This window comes from Neofelis nebulosa, chromosome 10 (assembly GCF_028018385.1).
Source record: "Neofelis nebulosa isolate mNeoNeb1 chromosome 10, mNeoNeb1.pri, whole genome shotgun sequence".
In the NCBI taxonomy this organism is placed as follows: domain Eukaryota; kingdom Metazoa; phylum Chordata; class Mammalia; order Carnivora; family Felidae; genus Neofelis; species Neofelis nebulosa.
The window spans coordinates 89,805,234-89,832,448 of NC_080791.1; the positions used below are offsets into that span (position 1 = coordinate 89,805,234).

The 27,215-nt window shown below is 47.1% G+C and overlaps 1 protein-coding gene across 5 annotated transcripts in view; it reads left to right on the forward strand.

Moving 5' to 3' along the window:
- LDLRAD3 (low density lipoprotein receptor class A domain containing 3) overlaps positions 1 to 27,215 on the forward strand; it is a 243,599-nt gene that overhangs the window by 83,296 nt on the left and 133,088 nt on the right. The window contains exon 1 of one of the 5 annotated variants that reach the window (XM_058688647.1): positions 2,704 to 2,927. The exons of 3 other annotated variants lie outside the window; for them this stretch is intronic. In XM_058688647.1, the coding sequence (XP_058544630.1) occupies positions 2,894 to 2,927 (34 nt within the window). In that variant the 5' untranslated portion in view covers positions 2,704 to 2,893. Of the gene's footprint in view, positions 1 to 2,703; positions 2,928 to 8,916; positions 9,202 to 27,215 lie in introns of those variants that run through there. One more of the 5 variants, XM_058688645.1, reaches the window with a different exon arrangement.

Genomic DNA, 27,215 nt, shown 5'->3' on the forward strand with positions numbered 1-27,215 from the left:
GCTGGGGCCATTCCAGTCCTATCTGGTGGTAATAGACTCATGTGGCATCTACCAGGAACCCCATCAAGCCCCCTCTGGTTTCCTCCATCCTTCCCAGGTGATGCCAGCTGTTGTTGGGGACCTGCCACCACTTTCTCGGGAACTACCAATTTAAATGCCAATACTGTCACCAGCTGAGAAGTTAGTGGCATAGTCATCTTAAAGTCATCTTTTAAATCATCTCTAGTGCAAATATCAGCCTCACTCCGTCTTGCCAGTCCTCCCCGCCACTTCCAGAGAACTCTGTTATTACCGGCACTGCGTGCTGCCTTTTCCCTGCAAGGGGAGAATCCTAATGAAGTAGCCCGAGCTGGGGGAGTCTACGTGGTCTTGTGTCGCTAGAGTGAGTGTGGTGAGGTCTCCCAGGCCTTTGTCATGCAGACACGCTCTTATAGCCAGGACTTGGCTGTGACTGCATGATACAGTCAGTGGTAACAGGCTCTGTAATTGCTAATAAAATTTAAATGGCTGCAAAATCACAGAACATCAAAAAAAAATTTTTTTTTCCTGGCACGTCTAGACAAATTTTGCTGATCCAAGTGAGGCTGTGACTGTGCAGTCTTTTTATTTTTATTTTTTTAATGCAGACTTGTGCTTTCATCTGTGACACGGCTAGTTTGCAGTTGCCTAATGGCTTTTTAAAAAATTCAGAGACAGATGAGAAAGTAATAATTAAAAGAAGAGGATGTGGTGCATTCATATCATTCAGACACGCGACCAGAGATATTCTTTTGCTTGTAACGCTTGAGAAGAATAGTTTCTGATGGTTTAGAGTGGGAGAAGATGGGGGAGGAGTGGGGAGAGAGGCTTTGAGGTCAAAAGCTAACTGTGTCCCCCTCTTAAGCGTTTCAGGAGCTTTTGGCTTTTGACATTGTTAACATCACGTCCTTTGCTAAGATGCCTGCAAAGGGAGTCCCATAAAATGTAAGAATGAAGGAGTGACTTAGGTCTAGAAGGTTTGCTGGCGTCCGCGGATGAAGAGAAGGGACCGAAATCACTTACATGCATGTATGTCATGTTCTGCCACCTGGAAGAACATCAGGTTCGTTCCAAATGAGAACATAGTCTCTGAGTCTTTTGGAAAGGCATCGATTTGCAGGTGCCCGAGTTGTTTATTTCTGTCATCAGTGCCCTTCGTTGTGGGGGGGGAGGGGCGGTTTGTGAGGGTGTGGAGGCAGGTAGGTAATCCATGTCTCCGATTCTTGATAGGACGGAAATATGCAGGGCCCCAAAGACCACCGTGGCTCCTGTTGTCTCTTGTCGGGTGTACAGGATCATTCCCTGCTCGCGTTCTTTTGGACTCTGGCAACAAGCTGGTGATTTTGACTCACCTCCCGAGCTAAGAGGAGGTGCTTCGGGGAGGGCAGCCGCGCTACCCGGTGATTTTGTGGTGATCACCCAGCGTGGTGTATTTTTTTTCTCTTGGCCGCTTTGGGCATTTTGGCCGAGAGAGGGGGCTCTGTGGCAGGAGCCTGCTGGAGCCCTCACCCTTGCCATGCTGCGTGTCACTGGGCCGCTTCCTGTTGTGCCCCCGGCACAGCCTGCCTCTTGATGTCCTCCCACCTCCCAGATGCTCACGCGGCTCCCAGTGGCCGGGCCGCAGGCGGGCAGCCTGTGGGCAGTGGAGTGAAGCTCTGTCGCCTGATGGGGAGCAGATGCGCTGATGGAGAACGTGGCAGGTCTCAGCCACTTAATGTCTGACATTCAAAGCCAAACCAGGATCGTTCCCGGCTCCCCGGGACGGAGGAAGCTGGCCGGCCTGATGCCGGGAAGGGGCGAGGGAGACTGCGTCACCTGCCGCCCCCAGTTGGGGTGGGTTTCTGGGGCACAGCGGCGACGGTGCCTGATGCTGTGACCCAAGGCCTGGCCATTACGCCCAGTCCCTTCCCCGTTCCTGCCGTCACTCAGGACCTCCTCTGAGCTTCTCCTGAGATGGAAATGCAGGTGAGGCCCCCCACTCTTTCCCCAGTTAGCCTTTTCGCGGCGTGCTGGGATATTGGCCCTTGTGGTGACTTGGGGAAGAGCCTGTCTGGCCGCCCTGACTTTGGGGACAGGCCGTGGCGTAGCAGTTACGACTGTATTATTTAGGTCTGCTGAGACACAGGTACCAGGATGGGATCAGACACTCAGGAGCTTCACTGGGGGTGGGAGGGGGAGGAGGCAGGGAGAGCCCTGCCGGAGGTTTGGCACCGGAGGAAGGAGAGAGGGCAGGGGGAGGGAGAGGAGGGCAGGAGGAGCCTCACACTGCTGGCTCAGCCCACGGAAGGTTCTGCCAGGCCCATGGGATGTCCTAGAGCCGCAGGCACCTATTGGAGGAGTCCCAGCTCTTTCAGGGATGGGCCTGCCTTAGCACACCTGCCCTGCCTTGTCAGGGGCTAAGAGCAGCTCATGGGAGGTGTGGCTTTAGCCCAGGTGTGGTAGTGGGTCCAGAGGTCCTCTGCTGGGACTATCAGTCATGCTTCCTGTTCTCAGAGATCTGGGGGGTACATTTTCTTCATTGCCACAGCCACTGCTGAGCCAGGTTATACATTCGTGAATTCTCTTAACGGACATTTACAGAGCACTTTCTGTGCACTTGACCCTTGTTGGCACTGGGGGAAAACAACACATGAGGAAATCCCTGTGCTGTGAGAGCCCTCAGTCAGGTGAGAAGATGAATCCACGAACAGGCAGTGGCAGTGGTATGTGATCCATGCAGGGCAGGGCCACGTCCCGGGTGCTCTCGGATCCCACAGAAGGGACACTAATCTCCCCTGGGGCATCCAGGGCATGTTCTGGGAGAAGGCCACTGTCTAAGCTGAGGCTGGAAGAGCGAAGGTGAGCGAATGACCCAGTGAGAGGTTGAAGAACTCCAATGGAAAGAGGAAACCTACACACAGCCCCTGAGGGTAAGAGAGAGGGTGGTGTCTATTTCGGCATGCCTGTAGTAATTCCTGTGGCTCGTGGGGAGGAGGAGAGATTTTTCAGGGGGTGTTTACAAAAGTACGTGATGGGGAACCAGTCATATGGGGCCTTGTAAACCAACAAAAGACGTTAACTGTGTGCCTTGTGGTCAAGAGGCCGATGAGTGGGTCAGATCCTGCCCTACCACTTCCCAGCTGTGCAGCCCTGGGCAAGTCACCTAACCTCTCTGTACTTCTTTGCCATGTCTGTCGAATGGGATCACAATAGTCGTGTTCCATCGGGTTGTGAAAATTAAGCGGCTTTCTGTCAAGCTCCTAGAACAGTACCTGTCATGCAGTAAACATTCAATAAATGTCTGTTTCAGTTCTCATCATTATCCTATACTTTAAATCGTCCTGTTCAAAAATCATGGTCAGACAGGCTTAAATGCTTGCCTGCTGGCATCTGACAGTCGCCAGACTTCTCAAAATGACATGACTGGTACATTTTTTGAATGAATAAAAGAGTGCCGTAGTGTTGTCTCGATGGCTCAGGATGCAGCTGCTCCAGATAATATTGACAGAATCAAAAAATGAAAAACCCAAACCTCAACCACTAAGTTTCCTTGACTTTTCTCCCGAACAACAACTGAATGAACCTCGAAGCTGTCGCCACCTGGGGCTCTTGGGCTCTGAGGGACAGTCCCCAACCAGTGTTTCCAGAAGCGGGCTCGGTGGGTCACCTGACTCATCTGTTAATGTAGATTTGGGGGCAACTCAAAACCTGCTGATGCAGAGTGTCCGAGAAGGAGACCCGAGGTTCTGCGTCTTAACCGGCAGCCCAGGTGAGACTTGCTCCCACCGCGCTATGAGACTCACTTGTCCTATGGTTAGACTAACAGTCTCCGTGAAGGAGGAAGTTAGCACAAAGCTTTTACGTTGTCAGCCCCTTTCCATATCAGGGAAGGAAGGATACCCAAGAGAGCATCCCTCTGAGAAGCCCGGGCAGGTAGGAAGCGTCTCAGCTAGTGTGTGGGCCTCCAAAGCAAAACATTCTGAACACAGGGCACTAACCGATGGGATGGCCACGTGCCGAGGGTTAGCATTTTACTTTAAGGTGCATTCATGCATACTGTCTCCTAAAGAAAGCCAATGGATCGCGAGTGCTGTCCCTGCACTGCCCACAGAAGAAAATGACTTTATCTCCGCTGGAAATGAAATTGTCAGCAAGAGGTGCCTGGCCTTTGTAAATCTCAGCAAGTAACTCCCAACAAGATTAAATCCCCGTTAACAGTGGGTATCTCTGGGAGGTGGGATAATGGGCTGCTGTTCCTTCCTGATAACTTCTTACCAGTTTTGTACAGGAGGCAGTGTGTGGAGTGCTTCAGAGTGCATAAGCCTGGCATGAGCCTGCCTGGGTCTGTCCTGCTTCCTCTGCACACTAGGCAAGTTACTGACTCTCTCTGTGCCTCACTTTCCTCATCTGTAACATGGGGAACAAATAGAAGGGATAATCAGATGCCTCACTGAGTTTAAATACATTTATAGCTGTGCAGTGTTTAGGCAATGCTTAACACTAAGCTCTTGAGAAGAATTAACTATTATTATTATTATTATTATTATTATTTTAACGTTTTTTAATGTTTATTTGAGAGAGAGAGAGAATGAGAGAGTGTGAGTGCACGTGAGCAGGGGAGCAGCGGGGAGAGAGGGAGAGAGAGAATCCCTGAGCAGGCTCCATACTCTGTGCAGAGCCCTACACAGGGCTTGATCTCACGGCCATGAGATCACGACCTGAGCTGAAATCAAGAGTCAGATGCTTAACTGACTGAGCCACCCAGGCGCCCCTATTTTTTTATTTTAGAGACAGAGTGCGTGAGAGGGGCAGAGAGAGAGAGAGACAGGGAGAGAGAGAGAGAGAGAGAGAGAATATCCTAAGGCTCTTCCTTCAGCATGGAGCCTAATGTGGGGCTTGATCCCGTGACCCTGGGATCATGACCTGGGCTAACATCAAAAGTCAGATGCTCAACCGACTGAGCCACCCAGGCGCCCCTCAGCTGTTATTAATAATAATAACATCATCATCTTTATGTACGTGCATCAGGTAGCTGTAGGGTGATTGGAAATGAGGCATAAAGAGTAAGGCTGCCTCAACCGTAGGAGCTAATGTAGGAGCTAGTGTGTGAAAGGTCTAGACTGTCTGCTGTAAAGACCAGAAGGAATTGATAGGGAGCCAGCTGTAGTCTGGTTTGGGGCCTGACTTTTCATGTCTGTTGCGAGGGGTGAGAGTCCTGTTAGTGTTCCACACTTTGCTTCTTGGAGTGCCACGGTTTAGCGCCACAGTGACAGGCAGGAGGGCCGAAGAGCCTGGGGGCCTTTGGACTTGGGCTCTTCTGTCTGAAAGGGAAGCAGCTACAGTTTTCTCTTTTAATACCTGGTGGGTTTGCATAAGATTTTGTTTTTCCCACAGAGGGTCCTGCAGTAAACAGACAAGAAGAGTTGAATCCCACTGGGCCAGCTCCCTAACAAGCCCCTGTTCTCCCTTCGCTCTCTTCTTGGCACCTGCAGCTGCAAAGACAACCCCACGACTGTCCTTTTCCAGGACAGAGCTCGCTTCCAACTACCACAGCACGGGAGCCTCGGGAATTTGTTCTGTGTGATGGGCCCCAGTCTGCTTTTTGGAAGTCTTTAATGGTCGCGTTGGGGTGCCTTAGGTACTAACGAGTTCCCTGTTTTTAGAACCGTTCAGGCTTCGGGTGATACCAAGTTCTGGCTTCACTAATTGCTGGCTGCGTGACTGGGTAATGAATATGAGGCTATAAGCACAGTGTTTCCATACTGTGAATGGTGGGTGTCGGTGACCTGACTGCTCTAATAATCACAATCGACTGGCGAACGTCTGCTTGGGATCCTCTTTTTGCCACCCCGGGAGTCTCTTTTTAAAGTCCCGTTTTAACGCAGCCACCCTGGTACTAGCCGTCAGCCATCCTCACAGACGAGGCCATGGACATGATTGCTAGAGCATCCATCACGTCCCGCTCTTTCCTTTGCACTGCAGGGCGTATTTCCGAAGAAACATGAACCGTGGATTGTGTAATCACGCTCTGATGCAAACCAAATCTTGGCAAGTGTGAACGACTATGAAAACAATACATATGTGAAACACACTTCCCCTGTGCTTCTATTTAACGTTCTGGTTCCCATGCCAGGTTTCCCCCTGTGTTCTGCATTTCAGAAATATTTTGTTTTTCATTCCAGACCGTAGGAGTACAAAGGCAGATTTGTTTCATCACTTAATTTGCTAATTCTGCCAGGCTCTTTCTCCCACTGATCAGCAGTCCTCCTTAGAGTCTTATGTGTGAGGCTGGCCTTTAGGAAAATTACATAGGAGTGGTTTCATATTTACCCTGTGCGTGACTGCAGAGGACATGAGTAAAATCAAAACAAAACAAACAACTGAGGAAACAAAACAGTGCCCCTGTGGGGGAATTTTAGGATAGGCTGGTATGCCGCAGCTGAGCAGGGTAGGGGTGCAGACTCTATTTTTATTCTTGACTCTGCGTGAAACTTAGGGCATGTGCTTTTGCTTTATTGAGCTCTCTTTTCCTTCCAAGTAGGAACCTGCTCTCTGACATCCCAGAGATAGGGTTATTTTACAGGATTGACATCACTCAGTTCTTTGACTTCCCTGCTGATGGGAGTACAGAACTAGAAAACCTTAGCAGAGACTGCTGCTCAAAAAGAAGGAAGATGGATGGATGGATGGATGTATGGATGGATGGATGAATAAATGGATGGATGGGTGGGTTAGTGGATGGATTGATGGGTAGATTGATGGATAGATGAATTGATGGATGGCTCAGTGGATGAAATGATGGATGGGTGGGCGAGTGGATGGATAGATAGATGGATGGATGGATCAGTGGGTGAATTGATGGATGGATGGATGAAGACAGAAACTTCTTATTCTATAACCACATCCCTGCCCAGAAGCCTTCCTGACCTTCCTTTTCATTATACCCACCTTGTCCCTGCTTCCATAGCCCTCCTCTACCTTTGGCTTGTAAACAAGCAGATGCAGTAAGGAGTGGTAGGTAAAATCTTCCAGGTAATATTAGAAGCTTCAGGACAACCAGGAAAAGCCCCACATAATTCTTGTTCACCATCATCCCCACACCAAACAGTGTCAGCTTCTGGCACTTAGAAGATGCTCAGTACCCATTTGTTGGATGAATAAATGAAAGCATCCAATGAGAGAACGGTGACTGTTCGCAAGGACTTTTGGGAGCAAATCTTGGCTTTCCTTCTTGTATCCCTCTAGTACTACTGCTCTTGTGAGAGCTGGTTTTCTATTCATGGGGAGCCAGATGGGATTGCTAAGTAGGAATAGGATTCCTCCCACCTGTAACACACACACACACACACACACACACACACACACACACACACACACACAGTTTCTCCCTCAGAACTTCTAAGGGGTCACCTGACTGATTTGCTTTAACAGCCTGACCTCCTGTCCTCCTTCTCTGCCTCACCTATCCTAATTCCTCCTTGTTAATTAATCATTCTTCTGAGGGTAAATATTCCTCCCGGCTCTTTCCTTTTCCTTTGGGCCCCAAGGGGTGTGACCTCTGGGAGAGCCTTGCCTTTCTCTTTCTAAGCCTTTGCCTAGATACCTATTATTATCAGCTCAGTCATTGCATCCTGATATTTTGCTTGGATTTAAAGACGAGAGGCAGGGGCTAATGAAGGGCTTTCGTGTTCAGGAACACAGGGCACCCAGCAGCTTCAGCGGCTTCTCCATTTAATTCCAGGCTTGTAGGGACACTCACTATGCTTAGCACAGCCCTGGAGAGGGTGGCAGGGAGCACATTCAGGCCTCCCCTGCTCAGCACTTCCTACACAGCCTTGGTACCTGTGCTCAGAGGAGGAGCCAAAACACCGGAAGGACATAGTCTGCAGTCTTCCTGGCCAGCACAGCATACTCTGGTGCAGAGAACTAACTATTGCCATGGGTATGCACTCTGCCTTTTCTGGGCCTTAGTTCTCTCATCTATAAAGGGACTTGATCTTCTCCAACCCCCATTACAACTACAGATGCCTGTGATTTAAAATAGAATGTCCTTCCCTCTGTGAAAATACAGAATGGTTTTCTGGCACGTGGGCATACACACGTAGGAATGGATTTAGGTCTGTTGAGGCTTATGCAGAATGCTGGCGACCCTCCGTGAGCAAGTTAGTGAACAGGCTCTGGGTCAGACTATAAAACTTTTACCTGCGGACCAGGCACTATACCCAGTGCTCTGCATGGATGATCTCCTTTAGTCATCACAACTATCCCATGAGGTAAGTCCTACCAGTACTCCCATTTTACTGATGAATTGCGGCTTGGAGAAGTTAGGTCATTGGCTGAAGCAGTTTGGGAGTCACGAGTCACGTTAGGAAAGCAGACATGCAGGCTTGAGGGAGCGGCTTGACCTCTCTGCCGCTGCTGCCCCCTGCAGGTAAGTGTGTGCCATGGCGGATCTGTACCAAAAGGTTTCTAGGGCTCAGATGCAGCTTTCCTGCCTCCCTTGTAAAGGGAGTGCATGTTAAATGTCCCGCCTGTCCCATTCCCATGCAAGAAAGGATTGCATTTGAAATGTCTGAAGTCATGCCTGACTTTGCTCCTCTGCCCAGAGGGCCCAGCAGGGGCCTGAAGCGTTAAAACCTGTAGGAGGGTTCATTTCAGTGATGCTTTGCTATCTTTCATAAAAATTGGCAGCAGGCAAATCTCAGGGCAATCTGCACTAAAGATGTCTGGCAGGAGGGCACCTGAGTACCTCTCCCCTCTACCCCAGGACCCTCCTTCCATTCTGGTCTAGAACTTTGCAAACACGGTGTATATCATAAAGGCATGGGATCTTGGTAAACTACAGATTCTAATTGAGTGAGTCAGGGCCGTGGCTCCCAGGGGGTTACCGATGCTGCAGATCTGAGGTCTACACTTTGAGCAGAGAGGTTCTAGAGGCCATGGTTTCCAGGCTGCATCAGAATGCCCCGGAGGCCTCAGTAAACAACTTCCCAGGACCTTTCCTGGGAATCTCAATCACCAGAGTGAGGAGGGGACCCTGGAGCTGAAGTGTTTCTGGGAGCACACTATAAGAAACACTGCCCAGTCCAGTGGCTCCTAAGCCACTGTGGTTGTCTGAGTCCTCTGCAGATTGAGGTCATCCTGGGAAAGAGTGGCTCATGGGCCTAGAGTGGGGCCAGAATTCTCTGCGTGCTGTTTCCCCAGGTGAGTCTGACCTGCATTCCAGTTTGGGAACTCACCTCTTTATCGTCAGTCTTTCCCTGGCCCCAAATTCTTCCTCAGGCCAGAGTCCTACAGGCCCCTGCCCTGTCCTTGTCCTTTGTTGTGCCTAGTTTGTGACACAGCCCTCTGTAGTATGGCTTTCACATGCACCACAGTCATGAATTTGCTCTGGGGAGGATCCCAGGAAATTCCTGGGTGTCAGATCCAGTGTCAAGATCCGACCTTACCTGGCCCCCAAGCTGTGTTGGACACTGCGGACCACATCCTTCACTTCCATCTTTTGTTCACTGGGATTCCATCCCCTATTTCCAGCCTGCCCTTCTCCCTGGCGGGGAGGCCCTCTTGGTCTGCTTCCTGCATCATTATTTACCAGAAATAGATTCCTTCCTTCTCGTCTAATACTCCGCCCACTCCCCACCTTGGAGGTCTCCCCCACTCCCATAAACTGGTGATGCCGAAATATTTATTTCCTGAATCATCTTCCTAAACCACAGACCAAATCATATTACTACTACCTTGCTTAAAGCAGGAGGCAGAGGACTCTGAAGCCAGTCAGCCTGGGCTCGGATCCTGGCCCTGCCACTTGGCAGCTGGGAAGTCTTGACCGAGTCATTGAACTTCCCGAGGCTGCCATTTTCTCGTGTGGAGAAGGGGATGAGGCACCTCGTCTATGTAGAGTTCCCTGCACTGGAGTTGGTATAATGTGAGCACTCAGTAGATAACCCACTTCGAGGTTTGTTTGTTTTTTAAATCCTTAGATGTGAGGAATATGGATAACAGTAGACTTCCAGGGGCTCCCAGGTCCCCCATGGAGTAAAGGGGGCTCCGAAGTCCCACAGAGATCTCCTGGCTGGCTCTGCCTGTCTCACTGGCTGCAGCTCCTGCCCCGCCTTGTGTGCCTCCCTAGCCACTCAGGCTCATTCCTCTGGGCCTTTGCACATGCTCTTTTTCCCTCTGGGCTTCTGTCCGCCAGCGCAGCCTTCAGCCTCCATGGTGCCTCCCCTGCCTCCCCCGGGAGTAAAGGGCCATGTTCTCCTTTGTGCTTCTGCTTAGTCTCACGGGTTCTTCTAACTCATGTGTCCTGTAACAACTTCACTTGCTTGTATGTTTATATCCCTGTTAGACTGTAAGCTCTTTAAGTCTGTAAGCCAGGCCTCCCTGGGATGAGGTATGGCTGACTCTGTGGACTGTGTGTTTTTTTTTTTTTTTTTTTTTTAATGTTTATTTTTGAGAGAGACCAAGTGTGAGCAGGGGAAGGGAAGAAGGAGAGGGAGATAGAATCTGAAGCAGGCTTCAGGCTCTGGGCTATTAGCACAGCCCGATGCAGGGCTCATTCAGGAACCACGAGATCAGGACCTGAACCGCAGTCGGATGCTTAACTGACTGAGCCACCCACATGCCCCTCTGTGAACCATTTGAATGAATGAATGAGTGACATTGAAAATCAGAAGCAAGTTCAGTGGCAGACAAGGCAAGCAAGCTGAATGTTTGAGGTGATCTTACCTTGTTATGGACAAAAACGTGGCAATCATCCTTGAGGCCTCTCTTTTGCTGACTGCCCTTTCTCCCTGATCCCGCCTATTAGCAAAAGCCAGTCAGCTCTGCCTCTTAAGCAGTGGTTCTCAGCCAGGGGTGATTTGGGCTCCCAGGGTTAGTTATTTGGCCATGTCTGGAGACATTCTTGGTTGTCAGAACTGGGGATGCTGCTGGCATCTAGTGGTGGAAGGCAGGGATGCTGTGAAACATCCTGCCGTGCATGGGACAGTCCCCCACACCAAGGACTTTTCCAGCCCCAAATGTCAACAGTGCTGCGGTTGAGACACCCTGATCTAGAAGGTTCTGAGTCAAGTCCGTGCACAGCTCTCTGTCTTCACTACTCCCACACACCTCCAGGCACTGTTGTCCCCTCCTGGAACGACTTCCTGCTTCATTTGCCTCATCCCACTCTCCCAAGGGCAGCCCAAGATCTTTTAGAAAAGTAAATAAAATCACTCCCCTGTAACACTTCCCATCACTTTCACTTGGAATCAAACCCAGACTCCTTCCCTGAGGAATCCCTCCTGGACCTGGCTCCTGCTTTCCCTGCCTCGCCCCGGGGGCAGCCTGCTCCAGCCTTGCCTGGCTGCCCCTCCTGTTCCAGGGCCTTTCCAGTCTTTGTCACTGGTGTGTTTTTGTGATGGGCTCTCCGCCTGGGCTGCTCTCCCCTCTCATCCCTGCTTGGCTGGCTGCTGCTTGTCATTTAGTTCTCATCGTAACTGCTTTGGCCTCTGAAATTCCCTTCCTGATTATCCATACCAACCATGCACCCACGATCACATCTTCCATCTCCCTGGAGCACTTAGCACTGTCCGATTTTGTCTGTGTGTTTGTTGGAGCTCCATGAGGGCAAGACCTCCCCTGCCTGGGATAGGGCTGTGTCCTCTACTGCCGAGAACAGTGCTGGCATGTGATCAGTTACCAATAAAGTGTGGTGGGAGTAGGGGTGCTATTAATAGCTTACATTGGTGCAGTAGAGCCTAAGAAGTGCTCAACATGATTTACATTTAATGCCCACAATTGCTTTATAAGATTGGGTACTATGATGGTCATCTCCACTTTACAGATGAGGAAACTGAGGCACCGCAAGTTAAAAATTGTATCACTAGATAGGGACAGAGCTGGGATTTGAGCATAAGCAGTCTGACTGCAGACTCTTTATATATATATATAACTTATTGCCAAGTTTATTGCCAAGTTAGGTAACATACAGTGTATGCAGCGTGCTCTTGGCTTCAGGGCTAGATTCCCGTGATTCATCACTTACATACAACGCCCAGTGCTCATCCCAAGTGCCCTCCTCAATGCCCATCATGACAGCAGAATCTTAATCATTCCATCACTCAGCCACACTGTTGAGGACATGAATGTGGAATACAAATGGCGGCACATTCACACCCATCCTTCACCGAATGCTTAGATATTAGGCAGCCTTTTCAGAACTGGGATTCTGCTCTGGGTTCAAATCCGCCCTGGGTTCAAATTTTGTGACTGCCTCACATTTTGTGATGTATTCACTTACATCTGGGTTATGAGGAGAGAGTACCAAAAATCTCTTTTCTCTTAAATGGTTAGGTCTTAGTGTTCTGTACGCTTTACTCTGACGCCTTATCATGTTTCCTTTGTTGCTTTGGCCACTAGGAAACTCACAGCCCTGATGATAGTAATCCTGTAATACTGTATGGAGTGCGTCTTGTCTACTACCTTCTTTCTTTTGCTTTTGCCTATAACATCCTGTTTTCTTTGTTTTTTTTACCGATTTTTTTTCCTGTGGCAACTGAAACGATTTATGAGTTGAGATGGAGCAAAAATAAATATATATGGAAAGTATGTCCCTGGAAACATTAATCTCTCTGATTGTCAGCATTTTCTATGCAGTGTTAGTAACCAATGTTCTCAGTTTTTTGGTGGAATGTAAATTGGATAAAGTCCACCAAAGTGGCTCAGGACACACAGCAAGAATTTAGTAAGTGTTAATTACTTTATCTTTTTTCCCTCATGTATGGTGAGGAGGAGGGGCTCTCAAACTACCATCTGGTCTAGTGGAGGTGTTGGAAGGCCTGGGTGGTTTAATATGTCTTATTGAGCCATTCCTATCCACTACTAACTGGTGAGCTCCATTACAGAGACCCATAGCAAATGACAGCCTGTCATCTTGTCCTGTCTTTGGTGCTATTTCCATGACAGTAAATTGGTTTTTGAGCAGCAGAAAGATATTAGGTGTAGTAGATGGAAAAGACTCCGCCCCTGTGCATTGAACTTGTACATGAAGTGTAGCCTGACAAACAGAAAGCATTTACTGGAAAGAAAATGAGTCAGACTCACAGAAACTTTTTATTACTATGGCAACAGGGTACTTGGCCAGTCCCTCTTTGGCTAGAGCATAATATACTGGTGAGGAATGTCAGCTGTTATGTTTCAGTTGCTTATTAGCTCGTAAAATGTCCTAGTTTACATACTAATTGTTGCCGGAGAAAATAGTCCTATTTTAAGATGACCCAGTCACCCATTTCCTGGTACTAAGCCACTTTGGGGCTTAACAAAAAATAATAATTACAGTAATAAAAGCTCTTAGCCTTTCTGATAACAGGCATCTTCTGTCTTCTTATTTAATCCTTACCTACTTTGTAAGGTTGATTTCATCATCCCATTTTACAGATGAGAGAGTAAAAGCCCAGGACAGGTAGGTAATTTGCCCAAGGTCTCAGTGCTGGGAAGGGGCAGAATCGGGATTTGAATCCAAGTTCCATTTGATTCCTAACCCTTTGTTTGTTTGTTTTTTAACCATTAGTAGAGAGTTAGGTCTTTCTTTAAATCAGAAAAGGCTGAAGTTCAAGAGTATTGACCTTTTCCCGGTGTAGGGTTCTTCACTCTTGAAATGTTGACATTTTGGGGCCAGATAATTCTTTATTTGTTGGAGGGGATCCCCCTGTGCATTATGAGACTTTTGGCAGCATCCCTGGTCTACCCACTGGATGCCAGTAGCACTCACTCCTCCCCTCCCACCACCAATATTTTTTAAAAGATTTTATTTTTAAGTAATCTCCACATCCAGCATGGGGCTCAAACTCACAACCCCGAGATTAGGAGTTGCATTCTGTACCTACTGAACCAGCCAGATGCCCCATCCTCCCCCCTCCAGTATTGCCAAATGTTCCCTGGGGAGCAAACCAGAAGAACGAGGGAGGAATTCAGACAATTTCCTTCCTGGAAAAGAGCAACTCTTTCATTTCTGATGTCACCAACCCTCCTGGATCTCAGAAATTCTTAGAAAGTTTTGTTTCCTTATTTAGTTATATTCAGGGAGTTGTGCAGTTCTTGCTGCTACCTAATTTTAGAACATCTTTATCACCCCCAAAAGAAACCCCATTCTTCTCCCTTCCTCCCTCCCCCAATCCCTGGGAGCCACTAATCTATTTTTGTTTTTTTGTCTCTATGGATTTCTGTATTAGATGTGGCCTTTATGCGTAGCCCTTTCACTTAGCATGATGTTTTCAGGTTTCATCTGTTTTGGATCATGCATCAGTACTTCATCTTTTTATTGAACAAATAACATTCCATTATATGGAATGAATAACTTCATTATTTTGCATGTGGGTATCCAGTTGTCCCAGCTGTTTGTTGAAAAGACTGTCTTTTCCCTTAATGAATTTTCTTGACACCTTGTCAAAAATCCATTGACTGAAAGTGATGGTTTGTTTCTAGACTCTCAATTTTATTCTGTTGATCCATAAGCATTTGAATCTGTAGATCAATTTGGAGAGTATTGGTATCTTACCAATACTTAGTCTTCTAATCCATGAACATGGGATGTCTTTTCTGTTTATTTAGTTCTTAAATTTCTTTGAACAGTATTTTGTAGGTTTCAATGTACAGGTCACAAGACCTCTGGTTAAATGTATTCCTAAGTATTTTATTTGTTTTATTTATTTGTTTTAATGCTATTATAAATGAAATTGTTTTATTAATTTCATGTTAGGATATTTGATTGCTGGTATATAGAAGTTCAATTTATTTTGATATTTTCATCTTGTGTTCTACACCCTTGCTGAAGTTGTTTGTTAGTTCTAAGAGTTGTTTGTGGATTTGAGATTTAAAAAAATACACTTACAGCTATACATTTCATTCTCAATACTGCTTTAGCTGCATCCTGTGAATTTTGGCATGTTGTTTTTGTTTTCATTCATCCCGAAGTATTTTTCTAATTTTGTATTTTCTTCTTCCACTCATTGGTAACTTGTTGGTAATTTCTACATAGTTGTGTTTATTCTGGTATTGGTAATATTGACAATTTTCCACATAGTTGTGAATTTCCCAGATTTCCTTCTGTTATTGATGTCTAATTTTATTTCAGTGTGACTGGAGAACATACATTGTATTATTCCTTTTAAATGTATTGAGGTTTTTTTTTTTTAATATTTATTTTTGAGAGAAAGAGAGAGAGAGACAGCATGTGAGTAGGGAAGGGACAGAGAGAGACAGAGACAGAATCTGAAGCAGGCTCCAGGCTCTGAGCTCTTAGCATGGAGTCTGGTGCGGGGCTTGAACCACAAACTGTGAGATCACGACCTGAGCTGACATCGGATGCTTAACTGACTGAGCCCCCCAGGAGCCCCATATATTGAGGTTATTTTATGGGCTAATATTTGGAATACCCTGGAGAATGTTCCATTACCGCCTGAGAAGAATATGTGTCCTACTGTTTTGGTTGTGATTTCAATGGATGTCTGTTAGATGTGGTTGGTTTACTGTGTTGTTCCTTTCTGCTCATCTGTTTTCTTGCTGATCTTCAGCCTAATTATTCTACCCATTATTGAAAGCAGGCATTGAGGTCTCCAACTCTTACTGTTTAAATATTTCTTTCTCCCTTACTGTTTAAATATTTCTTTCTCCCATGTATTTTGGGACTCCGTTTTTAAGTGTATGTATTATGTCTTCCTGATGGATTGACCATTTCTTTGTCTCTAGGAACATATTTTTATCACCACTTCTATTTTGTTTTCGTTAGTATAGTCACTCTAGCTCCATTGATTTGGGATTGCTTTGCTTTGTTTTGTTTCGTTTTTTTTAAAGCTTCCTGAGTTACTGTGATGTGCATTCAAGATTGAGTCACAGCTCTTACTGGATAAGTTAGAAGCTGAGGGTCGGTGTTTTGTTTTTAAAGCCAGCCCATAGCTACTGAGAGATGCTCTCCATGGGATTATGTGATTCCTGTGACTGGTGTTGAAGGCATCATAGAAACCTCCAGATCCCTTGGTGGAAACCGTTCCTGGAGCCAGATTTGTGGTGTGTTAAGCCATTCTTTTCAGGCTACCTTGTGACAGACTGAATGTCCTCCTGCTCGGCTTTTCAGAGCCGCCTCCCTTGTCTCACTCTGTTGGCAGCAGCCAGCAAAGGATTATGCCTCATGTCTGTGAAGGCACGTCCTGCTGTCCTGTGGATCTGACGACAGTGTAATCCTCCTTCATAGGCCTTTCTCTGGCTCTTTTGGCCAGCGTTGCACCATTAAGGAGACAGTGTCTGAGTCCCAGGGTCCTTCTGTCCCTGTGGATGTGTGGGGAGGGGCGGGTAAGGGGGGCTGTCAGAGACACTTCTAGGAGTCTGATCAGAAGTGAGCTTCCTTTTCACAAGGCTGAAGGTAAAGAACTTGCACAGAAATGAAGGCATTTTTTGGAAGAAAAACCTCAGCGTTTGCCGAGGGCCCAAAGGGTGGAAGCAGGTAGAGGCCCTGAAGAGTAAAACCTGCCTCTTTGGGCAAAGGTGATGTCCCTCATGCCCAGCAAGATGGAAGGTGATCTAGAATGGATTCTCCTTTATTTGTTTCTGTTCAAACCTTTAAACTTTGATTCTCGCATCATCCCCCTTTCCCCCCACATTTTTTTTTATCACTCACCCCCTCCCATTTCTTAGGAGTTGGCCCTTGGATATCACCTTTCCTTGGATGATGCCTTTATCAAAGTTTCCTTTATAAACTGGAAACTAGTCAGTTCTAGCATGTCTGTTCCCACATCTGGTTTTCATCCCGGGGACTCTGATCCACTGTCAGGAAGTTTTTTCTCCAAGCGGTGAAAAGCCTCTGGAAGCTAACTTATCTGACCCACGTTTATTTATTATCTTTTTCGAGCTTATCCTCTCAAACTTTGTCTATAGAAAAATCAGATGGGAATGTCTTGGTTTCCTACTTACGGGTTCTCTGGAATTTTCATTCCAATATATATACATACACACATACCTTCATGCACATATGTTTGTGCATTACAAATAGCTAAAATTAATAACCCGGAAAAAAAAACCCTTAGGTTATAAGATAATGTCATAATCCCAAACTTGATAACTTTTTCCCTTTCGTTCTTAAAAATATTTTAAAGGGCAGGGCACCTGGGTGGCTCAGTTGGTTAAGCGTCTGACTTCGGCTCTGGGCATGATCTCATGGTTTGTGAGTTCGAGCCCCTCATCGGGCTCTGTGCTGACAGCTTGGAGCCTAGAGTCCGCTTCGGATTCTGTGTCTTCCACTCTGCCTCTGCCCCTCCCCTGCTCATGTGCGCGCGCATGCTGTCTCTCTCTCTTACTCAAAAATAAGTGAACATTAAAAAAAATTTTTTTAAATATTTTAAAGGGCAAGGACAGGCGCTTAGAATCCCCTTATTGTTTATAGTGCCCTTTTTCCTGAAAGCCCCAAAAATATTGGCTGTTCAGTTCCCTCAAGGCTTTTTGGGAGTAAGGAGGATATTTACGTGCTTACCAGAGCCTCATAATATTCTTGTGAGTCCCTAAAAATTTTCTTCATAAAACACAAATCTGACAAGTCACTTGCCTGGCTGGCTCGCGGGGTGGGTACGTGTCTAGGTGCTCCCTGCCTCTACCACAGATGGTCTCCTGCCACATCCGTGTTCCACACGTCCTACACTCTCCCAGGTTCTGTACGGATGGGCTCAGCCCTGCCACCACTCAGCTTTTATTCATGTCACTCATTTTTCCTGGAAGCCCTTCCCTCTCCACTTCCACTAACGCATCCCTACTCATCTCCTAGACGACTGACATGGCCGTCGTTTGTGCTGTGTTCCCTGGGGCAGAATGGGACAGGAAGTGCTTGAAAATAATAGTCATAAATAATAACAGTAATAATAGCTAATGTTGTAATTATACTGTATGATACTCTAACACTGTATAGGATACTGTTGTGGTGTAATGTTAAATAATAATGGCTAAGGTGTAATGTATGTAACAATAGCTAAGACAGTATCAACTGTCATAGCTAATACCGTGTTCCAGAAAAAGACGAAGCAACTATTGTATTGTGTCCTTTAATCCCCGCGGCAACCCAACGAGGTAGATACTGTTAATGTTGCCATTTCCTGATGAGGAAATGGAGGCACAGAGAGGTGAAATAAGTTGCCATAAATCATGTGTCCAGTAAGTGGTGGAACCAGTGTTTGGACCCTGGCAGACTGACCTCTAACCCTACTGTTGAAAGACAAATGTTTATACAGCTTATGTAGCACTTACCACATCTCATGGCAACGATCTGTTTATCGTCCTTTGTTTTCTTCTTTTTCTTCTCCTCCTCCTCCTCCTCCTCCTCCTCCTTCTCCTTCTTCTCCAGGTGCTCCTTAGCTAGAGGCACCTTGCTCCCAGAAGTTATATTTGAATGTATGATTCTCTTTGCAACCCCACTTGGTCGAACGTGTGGCATAGAGAGTCTGAGAATTAACGTTAATGCAAAGAATAACTGAAAGAGGAAGGCCTTAGTCTAAACATAACATCGGTTTCCACCTCATTTTTCTCCGGGCCATCCATATATGGGAAGAACAGTTTGTAGACCCATGGACCATGTTAGGGAGGAGAAGACATGATCAGATCCCTACTAGATGTCAAGTATTACAGTGTTTTTTCTACATGCAAAATCTCACGTTATTTTCCAGCAGCTGATGAGGTCTGTTCTATCTGTACGCCCCTTTTACAGATGAGGACGTTGAAGCCAGTGGAGGTTAAGTGACTTGTCCTTGGTCTCTGGGATTATGTGGCAGAATTGGGGATAGAAGCCCAGAAGCTTCTGAACCCTAATCCCTTCTGACCTCTTAGCCCCAAAGCTCCATAACCTCCTGTATTCTCTTGAAAGAGGTGATTCGAAAGAATTTTCTGACAGTCTTCTGTTGAAGCTGTTGCAGCTAGATGCCTTCTTTCTGTATTTATGTTCCAGTGAGCATGTGGTCTTTTGCTCTCTCTACTCCCGAGTGTGTATCTTTGAAGCAGCCAATATAGTATTTTAGGAAGAAATAATACATTGCGATATCTGATCAATAAAACTTGGAGTCTGCCGTGGAAACTCGGAGTCCTCTCCAGTAGTCATGCGGCATTGAATTACTGTAACAGGCAGAACGCCTTTTGTTGTTGTTGTTTTTGTTGTTGCTTGTTTTGTTTTGGTTTTGCTCAGGTAATAGTGGATGTGCAGACTTGAATTCCAGGCACGGATTTGGCTTTCTGGGGAGTGTGTCCTCTGCATCAGGACCACCATGAAGCACCTGTTTGTTCCCCTCTCCCAGACTTCTTAGAGAACCCAGGCATGTTGTTTTTTTAAAAAGCCTGTTACTTTTTATAAGGCTCTTTTTGCTTTCTTGTTTCCAACCATGAAGTCATGTTTGACTTTTCAGAGGAACCACAGTTTGACATTTTACAAAGCGAACCAGGGGACTGAATATAGTAGCAATTTTGGGTCCATTACTTTTTGCGAAATTTTTAGCCAGTGATGGCTGCATGTGGGCGTTCACTCCGGGGGGGGGGGGCAGTGTGCATGTTGATTCAAATTATATGAATTTTATAATCTGACTTTTTTTCTGATTCATAGTTTGGTGTAGATAATGCTCACGTTTTTAGCGTGAGCTGAATTGCAGCTGGCTCATGGCACATTTCTTATGAGAAATAGCGTTTTAATTCTCTTTTGTTTTAATTTTTTAATGTTTGTTTTTGAGAGAGAGAGAGAGAGAGAGAGAGAGAGTGGGAGCAGGGGAGGGGCAGAGAGAGAGAGGAAGACACAGAATCCAAAGCAGGCTCCAGGTTCCAAGCTGTCAGCCCAGAGTCCGATGTGGGGCTTGAACTCACGAACTGTGAGATCATGACCTGAGCCGAAATCAGACATCCAACCAACTGAGTCACCCAGGTGCCCCATGGGTTTTAATTCTTTTTAGTTAAAACATACTGGGTACTTTTTCCTGACCTGAGAAGGAATCTCGTATTGACCCCCTTTCAGTTCTCCCAGTACTACATTGTTTCTGCCTCTTGGCCTTTGCACATGCTGTTCCTCCTTCCTGGAACAGTCCCACCAGCACTGAAATTTTATCTGTGGCAGAGCTGTCTCCAGTGTATCTTCACTCTTTGCAGGTATGACACAGAGTTTGTGAATTAATGTTAGTGTGAGTGAATAACTAAGTGTGTAAGGCCTAAGACTGTCTACACATTGCATTCGTTTCTACCTTAGCTATGTGCGAAGTGGCTTTGCTGAGGCCTGCTTTCTTCTGAGCAGCCTTTTCTGACGTCAACCTCTGCCTCTCTTTGAGATTGGGTGACCTCTAGCTCCCCCATCAGGGCACTCATGGCACTGCATGCAGAAGCTCACTTCCTTGTCTGTGTCCTTCCTCCGCTCCCAGTTAGGGAGTACTGTTGGATCACCACAGAACTGACCCAGTGCCTGACGGATAGCAGGATGCTCAGGAATATTTTATTTGCTAAGAGGGAGCAGCAAACATGTTTTGGCCTCTTTATCCCTATTTTGTATTATGCACAGGTAGCGTAAATCCTTAAAAAGTAGACAGAACTTAAGGGGTTTTAAAGTTCTGAAACGGCCTTTTTGCCGGGACAGCAACCATTGGAATATGAGCCCACAGCTTTTACGTGTAAAGCAGAGTTGTTTTGTGTCTTGCACATGAACATGGAGGAAGAGAGAGCCTGTGGAAATGGAGAAGGATCATAAAGAGGCCCACGGTTTTCTTGTGGGTGCTCTTTTCATGATAACTACGCTATCTGGGATGCCAGTGCTAGATTTGACCAGGGTGGTGGCCAGACTAGGCCCACAGTGGCCCCATAGCCAGAATTCCTGCAGTGGCTGCTGGTCTGTGCAGTGGCAACAGCAGGAAGAAAGGACTGAGGAGGTCATTTATTCTCGGGGCATAGGACATAGGTAGAGTCTGTCCAGTAGGGTGTTTGCATGAGAGTGTCCATTGGAATCCTCTGTGCTTAATACAAATGCAGACCTCCTAGGAGAGAGGCCCCGGAATTGGCATCTTCACCAGCACCCCTCTCCAGGGATCCCTCTGCAGGGGGGATCACTGACCCCCTTCTTTGTTAAACACTGCCTTATGGGACATGATGTTCTGGAGAAATGTGAATTTCTGGAGAAATGGGATATGACTGGCAAGGAGGACCGTCTTTGGAGTGAGAACCTACCCTTTGTCGGGCCCTTAGAGGGGACAGTGCAGCCTAGGAAAGTTAGCGCAAGGAGCATCTCCTGAAAGGAGGGACACTTTGCATTAGCCCGTGATTCGTGTAACCCAGGGAAACCAATTCCAGCAAAGATTGATGGTCTGCACCCGGTGCAAATTAAAAAGATAAAAAGAAGAGTCATGGTTTCCTTGACTGGATAGGAATGTCCCCTTCTCTGCAAAGTAATGAAATACACAGATGTTAAAATGAGGAGAGACAGAGATAAATGGAGAATAATGGAGCACCGGCAGCTGTGAAGGGCCCGCTTAACATAAACACTGAGGAACCGTGGGGTGTTTGCAGCCTGTGTGCTTCGAGGAATATCATTGCCAGCCGGGGAGAATCAGCCTATCCTGGGCTGGAGGCTTTACCTGTAGCCATCTGTGGCCAGAAGACAGTACCAGGAGGCCATCGATGATCAAAAGGATGCCCAAATGTGAAATATGCATATCCTTTGACCTACTGGTTATACCTTGAGGAGATATTGTACAAGTGGGGAAAATAGTATATGTATCTGTATGTGCGTTGTTTATTGAAAACACCCCAAATATCCATCAGCAATGGGACTTATGGGTACAGAGATGCAGTAAAATTACCTTTAGCCATGAAAAGTGATTGTGTGCACCTATAGTTATCAACATGAAAATGTCAATATATTAGTAAGTGACAAAAGCAAGTTTAGAATAACGTAGTATTTTATGGATGCATTTAAACAAAACTGCATGCTCAGATTTCTGTGTATTAATTTAGTAATTATTGAGTAACCTGTGTGCTAGGCACTTTTCTGGGCATTGGAGATACAACAGTGAACAAAACAGTGGGCCTTGGAAGTGAAGTGCCTGGGACCCACAGCATTGACATCATCTGGGAGCATTAGGAATGCAGAATCCTAGGCTCCACTTGAGACCTGCTGCATTTTAATAAGGTCCTAAGGCTATCCATTCGCACACAATAGTTTCTGAGACCTTGCTTTTTGGAGCACTGTTTACCAAAATGGCCACTGTGGCTTTTCCTGGGTGACAGCAGTTTGGGGCAGTTTTTACATTTACCATGTACATTTCTCTGTAGTTTGAATTTTTCACGGTGAGCTGTGTCATGAGGATGGTAATTTTCCGGAAGAGCTTAAGGCTCCTGCTTCTGCTTCTTTGGGCTTTCACGGGCACACACTGGCAGGATCCCGGAGCAAGAATTGGAGGCAGGCAGGGGCGGTGGAGGTAGCAGCTGTTGCTTATTTGGCCCCCTACAGACATGTTGGAAGAGAGACCCCAGATATTCGTGTTTATAGCTGGAGCTGTTGCCACAGCCTGAGAGATGCCGCAGGTCTGATGAGTCGATTTCCTGGCTGTTGTGGCTGAACAGAGAGGCTGTGTCGTTGCAGCTCCTGTCTGACTCTTGTGTGGGATCACTACCCAGGGAGGGTCTGGGCCAGGAGCTGTAGACAGCAGGCCCACGCTGCAGCACTGGCATCCTCCAGGACCAGCGGGTAGCCCTGAGCCCTTTCTGGACAGATGGGAGCCCCGGCCTGAAGCCTGATGCAGAGCATTTCTCTCCAAGGCGTGGAAAGTTCTGGCCATGTGGAACTTTCAGTCTCATAGGAGCTCTCCTGAATGTGATCCCTGATGTGGGGTTTGGCAGGGTGTGGGTGTGAAGCACCCTGCCTGAAGCACATCATAGTTGAAAGAGGCTAGACTCGGGACTGAGAACTGGATTCTAGGCCAGTCAGATCCTAAATAGCTGTGTGACTTTGGGCGCGTCTCCAATCGCCTATCCTCAGGCCTCCGTTTTCTCCCCTGTTGAAAGTGAGAATTCGTTACTGAGCAAGCTGTGTGAACCACCTGCCGTGCTCCAGATGTTGTGCATAGAAAGGTCAGGTCTTTGCTGTGAGGGCTGCACAGCCTGACCACACCAAATGTCTCCTGGTTCCCCTCTAGTTCTGACGTAATCCCCCAATACTGGTCTGTCCTGCATTTGGGAGGCGAAAGCAGTTTTTGCTTAAGACCGTAGTGAGTAGAGATTATTGCGGGTTTGTTTATGTCCTTGCTGGTAAAATTAACAAGTTGGCAACCATTTCAGTCTTTTTACCCATGCCTATCTCCCTTAAAAAAAAAAATTTATTTTTATTTTTATTTTTTATTTTCCTGACCCGTGAAAATCAGAACTGTGACAACCTGGCTGTAAGGAGGGAGGGGACACAGATCAGGAAATAAACCAGCCCCCAGGAGAGCCCCAGTTTCTTGTCCTTCTGCTGGTGAAAGCTGCCACCTTGCAAAGTTCATGGGGCAGGTACTCAAAAAATCGTGAATTCAGGTATTCAGTGGCGTGGAGTCCCCCTGTCCCCCTTTGTCAGGGTGATTTGAGACACAGTCAGGCTTCCATCTTCTGCCCGGGGCTGCCAAGTTTCATGCTGAAATCTCCCTGTCGTGGAAATGGGGGCTGGGGGAGGACAATGCAGACTTGGTCCAGCAGCCCCCCCAGCCCGCCAAGTGGGTTGTGCAAGCAGGGAGCAGCCGACAGCTGCTGTCAGCGGCTGGCTTCTCTCTGAGGCTCAGCCAGGCGCTTGGCCGGCCGCCTGTGATCCGCCTCGCCAGTTGCCTTAGCAGGGGCCCGATGGCGCAGACGTAAATCATAACAGGACGGGCTCCCTCTGACAGAGACCGCGACTGAGCATCGCTGACAAGGCAGCAGGTCTCATTACTAATCCTTGAAAAGGGTTCAGGGGCAGGGCCAAAGAGCTGGTTAATTGAACGATAGCTAATTCATTTATAATTATTCATATTCTTTTTCTTTGTCTCATAAAGTCTGGTCCTTTGGAGCTGGACTGGGGCTTAGAAATATCTGAAGAGGCAGAAGAGCAGACGAGTCAAGAGGAAGGTTTGAGCCTTGACTCTGCTTATTAGCAGTGGCAAGCTCCCTCACTTCCGGACCTCAGTTTTCCTATCTGTGAAATGGGTTTCTGTGGGGAGTAAATGAGGGGAGATTCGTAAAACGTAGAGCATCCTGCTTAGCCCATGGTAAACATTCAGCCAGTTGGGGGTCATTACCCAATCCCACTCTCTCTTTTACAGGCCCGTTTGTGTAGTTGGCAAGTATTTATCACCCGGTGTCGGCGCTGTGTAGCGTAGCTCTGTCAAAGTGGTGAATGAAAGTATTTGAACGACCATGTGTTCATCATTCGCACAGCATAGCACAGAGCCGCTGACATCCTTTCCTAGGAGGGAAAAGAAAGAGAAGCAGAGTGAGGGCTAGAGAGACTGAGGGTGGGAGTCAGAGTTTCTGGGTAGACGGTAGAGTGGTTCAAGACACCTAAATGAATGGAGGGCCACACGACCCTGGGAGAAAGGCAGTGCAGGTAGCAGGAGAGGCAGGGTCCCCCCCCTGGGGTGGGACTGAGCGCGGCAGCTCCCGCAGGAGCGAGGAGGCCCGTGTAGCCGGGCAGGGAGAGTGGGTGCCTGTGAATTACAGATGTCTCCAGAGCTGCCTGATGCTGTGATAGGGGCTTTAGGCTTTTTTAAGATGCTGGGAGGGCAGTGATGTTGTGAATAGAGGTTTACAAGGAAGCATCTCTCAGATGTCAAACCCTATAAACAGCCTTTCTTCCTCTGATCCCTCAAAGGGTGACCAGAGGAAGGCCGGCCGAGACTCTTAATTTGGGCATCCATTGCTGGGTCTTGCCTGGAACAGTTGTTACTGGGGTGTTTGCTAAATGGTGACTTTTTGCTTCCTACATCCTCCAGTGTAATAATTGGAAATCTTCTATAAGGAAAAACTTCCCTTCTTCCCCATTTACTTATTTATCCAATGATGTACGATACTGGTACGGACTCACAGATATTTATTGTGTTCTCTGGATTACAGTCCGGTACTGTCATCGTTTTGTTGCTCAAAGTGTTGTAGCTTTGGCCATTGGGCAGCTCCTTCGGGGTGACCCCTGTGTCCTTCTGACATGTGCCCGTCACGTTTTGAGTGCTTCTTGACTTTCTGACAACACAAGACCCTCCACGTTCATCTTGAATTTCCTGCTGGAATCAAATGCTTCTCCAAGGATCCCTGGTTCCCTTTATTGGGTAATGGTATTTAGAAATCAGGATCTGGTGCTGGGCGTGCTCATTTGTGTATAGCTTCTAGTCTTTCTTGGCCAAGGGAACTAGGAAATAAATGTCTGTATGTATACTAACTCATGCACACGCACAGATCATGATTTCTCTTTCTCTCTCTTGTCTGTGTGTCTATCTCTCTCTCTTTCTGTCTGTCTTTACAAACCTTGAGTTCATACTGATGCCTCCTCCTCTAGTCCAAAGCCTCGGGGATCATTTAGCCTTCCCACTTTCTTATTTTTAACTTCTTCCTCGGAGAGCGAGGAACCTCGCTGTTATTATCTGCAGTATATTTACTCATTTGTTCAATCTGAGTACACACAAAGGTAGTTTCAGAACAGCTAATCCATACCCCGGTGACAAATAAAAGTAGAGTGCCGTATTTGTGTACAATTCTCTTTTTCTTTAGCCTCGTAGAATGCGGTCCAAGTAATGGTTTCCTGAGTTAGGTGGGTTCTGCTCCTCCCCACACCCTTCAGGTTGGTGGGCTTACTCACCTACAGTCCAGTTGCGTTCACTTTGCCGTTTCTGTTCCATTTTGAGCCTCTCCACGCATGCACACGTGGATGATTTTAATTGTTTACCCTTTGGCTATGTGAAGTATTAGGGTTCTTTTTAAGTGTTTATTTATTTATTTTTGACAGAGAGAGCAGGGGAGGGGCAGAGAGAGAGAGGCAGACAGAGAATCCCAAGCAGGTTCCACGCTGTCAGCACAGAGCCCAGGGCTGGGCCTCATCTCATGAGCCGTGAGATCATGACCTGAGCCGAAATCAAGAGTCAGACGCTTGGGGTGCCTGGGTGGCTCAGTCGGTTAAGCGGCCGACTTTGGCTCAGGTCACGATCTCGCGGTCCGTGAGTTCGAGCCCCGTGTCGGGCTCTGTGCTGACAGCTCAGAGCCTGGAGCCTGCTTCAGATTCTGTGTCTCCCTCTCTGCCCCTCCCCTAACCAACTGAGCCACCCAGGCACCTGAGATAGGGTTCTAAGAGTCAGAGCTGTACAGACTCCGAGAAATGTGACCCTTCTCGTTTTGGCTGCCTCATTCCAACCCTTTCCCACCCACCCCTCGTGGGTAAGCAGTCTCTCCAGTTTCTGCTGTGTCCTTCCCGTGTCTCGTATGCACAGATGAACCATTCCAGGTACATTTTCTTATGTCCCTTTCTTTTGCTGTAGAGATTTTAAAATACTGTAGATAACTCTTTTGCAGTCTGCTTTCTCCCCCACTTAACAGTATATCCTGGAGATCATTTCATACCAGTTCATAGAGATCTTCCATAATGAGCTTTTTTACCTTTGGCAATCAGAATAAAATTAGCAGCCCAAGTAGTTTTAAAATTCTATAAGTAAAGATGGTGAATAGCGTAAGCATTACCATTAATTGAGCACCTACTATACCATGGTCTGTGCTAAGCATTTTACATAGATTATCTCATTGAATCCTTCCTAGAGCCCTGTGAGGTAGATGTTACCTCTGACTTACTGGTGAGGCAGCTGAGACTCAGTAATATGAAGAAACTTGCCCCAGTTCACAAGACAGGAGAGCCATGATTTGAACCCAGGACACTGTCTCATCAAGTTTGTGCTTTTGAAGAGCGCACCAGCACCATTGCAGAAGTTCCTAGTTGAAACAAAGCGATGTGGGTTTTTAAAACCTGGGCACGTCCCAGGCCTCAAAACCCTGTTGATTGTGGATCGTGCCGCCAAAGTTGGCATGTTACTGATGGCAGGAACGGGAAGGTAATTTACTGGCTGTTTGTTCCCAAGAAATGGCCCTTCCTTCCTGAGGACCCTGGCTCCTGCCTCTAAGGCAGGAGATGGGAGGGATGCTAGTCGGAGCCAGCTACCTGGGATGTGGCAGTAGATTCGATCTTGCACCTCGTAATCCCAAGCCAG